The sequence below is a fragment of the Solanum stenotomum genome, chromosome 2 (genome assembly GCF_019186545.1).
Source record: "Solanum stenotomum isolate F172 chromosome 2, ASM1918654v1, whole genome shotgun sequence".
Lineage (NCBI taxonomy): Eukaryota > Viridiplantae > Streptophyta > Magnoliopsida > Solanales > Solanaceae > Solanum > Solanum stenotomum.
Window position 1 is genome coordinate 15,657,652 of NC_064283.1, and position 3,576 is coordinate 15,661,227.

The following is a 3,576-nucleotide window of genomic DNA, read 5'->3' on the forward strand; positions in this document are numbered from 1 at the left end:
CTCATAGTATTAGGGGCTTCATAGATAGACAAGTGTAGTTCATGAGTCTTTTTCATTTCCATTGTTGATGTTTGAGACTCGAGTTGCCTTCTTTTGGCTAGTTGAATGTTCTTATACATTTATGAGTCTGTTATTTTGAGACATTACTTTTAAAGTTCTCTTATCGTTGAGTAAGTCTTCCGCTGAGTATTGAGCCAGACCAAGGGTTCGCTTCGGGCCAACAATGGTTCTCGAGTGCCGATCACATTCAGGGAATAGGCTCGGGGTGTGACAAAAATGGTTCCGGCTAATGAAATGATATGAAGTCAATAGGAAATGGTTCCGGCTAGTGATTTAAGCCGATGAGAAATGGTTTCGGTTAGTGAAACAAAACCAATGAGAAATCTTCCATGCACATTTACTTTATTTTTTATTTTTTATTTCATAAAAGCATAAAAACATCTCTTGCTATATATATATAAAAGAGAAACACTATTATGTTTATGAAAAAATCAAACCAAATCGAATACAACCAAATCTATTAATATGAATTATATTTGATTTTGATTCGTTTTCCTAATTAAAAAGCCAAATAAATTAAGTTGATTGTAATTTTAGCCAAAAACCGATCCAAATCAAGTCATGAACAGCTCAACACATGATATAAGACTTTATCTCTGTGAGTTCCAATTTGTCTTTCTAAAACATCACCTATTAGAGAAACACTAATCATATTTTACGTCTGATGTTTAGTATAAAAAGAGATTATTAATAACAATATTTTTAGCTAGATGTGTTTTAATATATTTAAGGAAATCATTATTGAACGATAATATATCCCTTAGAAGAGGAAGAATACTGTCATTATTTTCTTAGCAAGAGATTATTGAATTTCAAAACTAAAATGAAACTAACAAGTTGTACAATATAATAATGTTTCCACACATACACTTAAACTGAAAATACGAAAAATAGATACTTCATTTTACTCGATAAATAGGAATAGCCATTAGAGATAGTGTGACTATTTGACTTATTTTCACATGTGCATTTACTTATTATGCAATCGATAAATAGGAATAGCCATTAGAGATAGAGCTCTAGCTGTTACCAAACCAAATTTCTCAGTCATGTTAATATCATTTGACATCATACCATTTGGAAACTCCCAATCGAAGGAGTGAACTAATTGAGCTACCACCAAACGAACAATGGTAAGCCCTAACTGTAAACCAAGACAACTTCTTCTGCCAAAACCAAATGGTAAAAGTTGAAAATTTTGTCCTCGAACATCAATAGTACTTTCAACAAACCACTCTGGTATGAACTTTTTAGGCTCATGCCAAACATCTGGATCTCTTCGGATTGCCCAAACATTAACCAAAACTCGAGATCCTTTAGGTATGTGAAATCCATCAAGTGTGCAATCTTCAATTGACTCATGTGGAAGTAATAAGGGTGCAACTGGATGGAGCCTAAATCCTTCTTTTATGACCATGTTTAAGTAATCTAGGTTTTCTAGGTCTTTTTCTTCTACAATCCCCTTTTGGCCAACTACATAATCCAACTCACTTTGAAGTTTCTTCATTACATTAGGATGTCTGAAAAGTTCTGATAAAATCCATTCAATTGATGTTGATGAAGTATCCATTGAAGCTACCAACAAGTCCTGTATATTGAAAAAATATATTTAGTGATTGTGAAAAGACATAATACATAAATAAGCCCTTTAACTTGACTTTATTTCACATTTATACCCTCCAACTTTGGGTATGCACAAATAGACACTTAAACTTGTATAAAGTTGAACAATTAGACACATAAGTCCTACGTGACAAAATACACGTAGGATACCACGTAGAACAAAAAATTACATGTAGGATGCCATGTAGAACAAAAAAGTGATATAAAATAAACACTTTGAACTCTCAAGAAGTTTGATATGACATTACCAACAAAATAGCTTTGACATGCCTGCGATCAAACTCGAATTCAGCTTCTCCAGATTGCATAATTTCCATCAATGTATCAACCATATCCGTACTAGTTTTCGACTGGTCACTCGAATATTGTCGAGCATGTTCATCAATAACATTCTCCAAGAATTCATCACAACTCTTAGCTATTTGTTTCATACGATGAATCGATCCCTGGAAATCAATAAAACGAAGAAAGGGAAATAATTCAGCAAGATTTGGCGTTGCTGCCATACGCGACGTCTCTTTGACCATATCTTTGAAATCCCCATCTACATTGTTATATTTCTTTCCAATTACCATAAGACAAGCCATGTTAGCGCTAAGAGATGCAAGTTTAGCGCTAAGATCAACCACATCGCGATTTGAAGCTGCTTTTTCGAGGAAATTCACAAGAATTTGAAGCTCTTGTTTCCTCATAGATTGAAATGAATTGATCTTGACATTGCTTAACAATTGTTGAGTGCATAATTTACGCATATGTCTCCAATAAGGTCCGTACTTTCCCATGATCAAATTTCTTTGTTTATAAAAAATGTAATAACATGCTGCATGGTATGGTCTACTAGCAAAAATTTGGTCATGGTGTTTTAAGAATTGTTGTGCTGCATGAGGAGAGGAAGCAATAATAGTAGGAACAAGACCAAAATATATGGTCATTATTGGACCATATTTCTTGGCTATTTTATAAAGATCTTGGTGAAGATTTTCACCAAACATATGAAGATTTCCAAGAAGTGGAAGCCCTATTGGACCAGGAGGAAGTTTTTTTCTCTTCATGAATTCTTTCACAAGGAATATTATTGCAACTAATGCAAGAGCTACTAGCCAAATTGAAGTCATGATGGAGGAAATATTAATGAGAAAAAGAAAAATGATGGTAGTATTAATAAAGTTTGATACAAAATAAATAAGGGAGGAGGCTCAAGGACCATGCTAGTCTTAAAAAGGTCAAATATATAGGCAATTCATTTAAATCCACATTTTTCATGAAGGTATGCTTTATTTCAAATAGTGTTCAAGTTTGATTCTTAATTCTTTTTTTTTATGTACCATGTAAATACAAAATACAATAATTATAGGCTTTTATTATTTTTATTTATATTCTTAAACGGTAGTTCGCACTTTAAAAATCGATGGGCATTTGTTAATTTTTGAACAAAATAAAAAACGAAGGGCACAGAATACAATTTTTATGCTTTTAGTATTTTCATTTGTATTCTAAAACTGTAGTTTTACATTTTAAAAATAGATGGGCGCCCGGTCAATTTTCGTACAAAATAAAAATGACGGACACACAAAATACAATTTTTTATGCTTTTATTATTTTTGTTTGTATTCTTCAATTGTTTTTTTACATTTTAAAAATAGATGGATATCCTTCCGTTTTTGTACAAAATAAAAAATGATGGACGTCCTTCGTTTTTTCTTATTTGTGCAAAAAATAACTGATGAAAGTGTGGGATATATATATATATATATATATATATATACGACTTCAAAAAAATAAAAATAAAAAAAAAAAAAATATATATATATATATATATATATTTATTTTTATTTTATTTTTTTTTTATTTTTTTGAAGTCGTCCTTTGCAGCAATAGGCCAATAACATTACT

General features: G+C 31.5%; 1 protein-coding gene across 1 annotated transcript; it reads right to left on the bottom strand.

Annotated features, from left to right (window-relative positions):
- Positions 1 to 958: 958 nt before the first annotated feature.
- Positions 959 to 2,839, bottom strand: LOC125856393 (cytochrome P450 71AU50-like). The gene is made up of 2 exons (XM_049535924.1): positions 1,932 to 2,839; positions 959 to 1,648 (listed from the first exon to the last, which is right to left on the bottom strand). The coding sequence occupies exons 1-2, from the start codon at positions 2,796 to 2,798 to the stop codon at positions 1,031 to 1,033; spliced, it is 1,485 nt and encodes a 494-aa protein (XP_049391881.1). The 5' UTR covers positions 2,799 to 2,839; the 3' UTR covers positions 959 to 1,030.
- Positions 2,840 to 3,576: the final 737 nt, after the last annotated feature.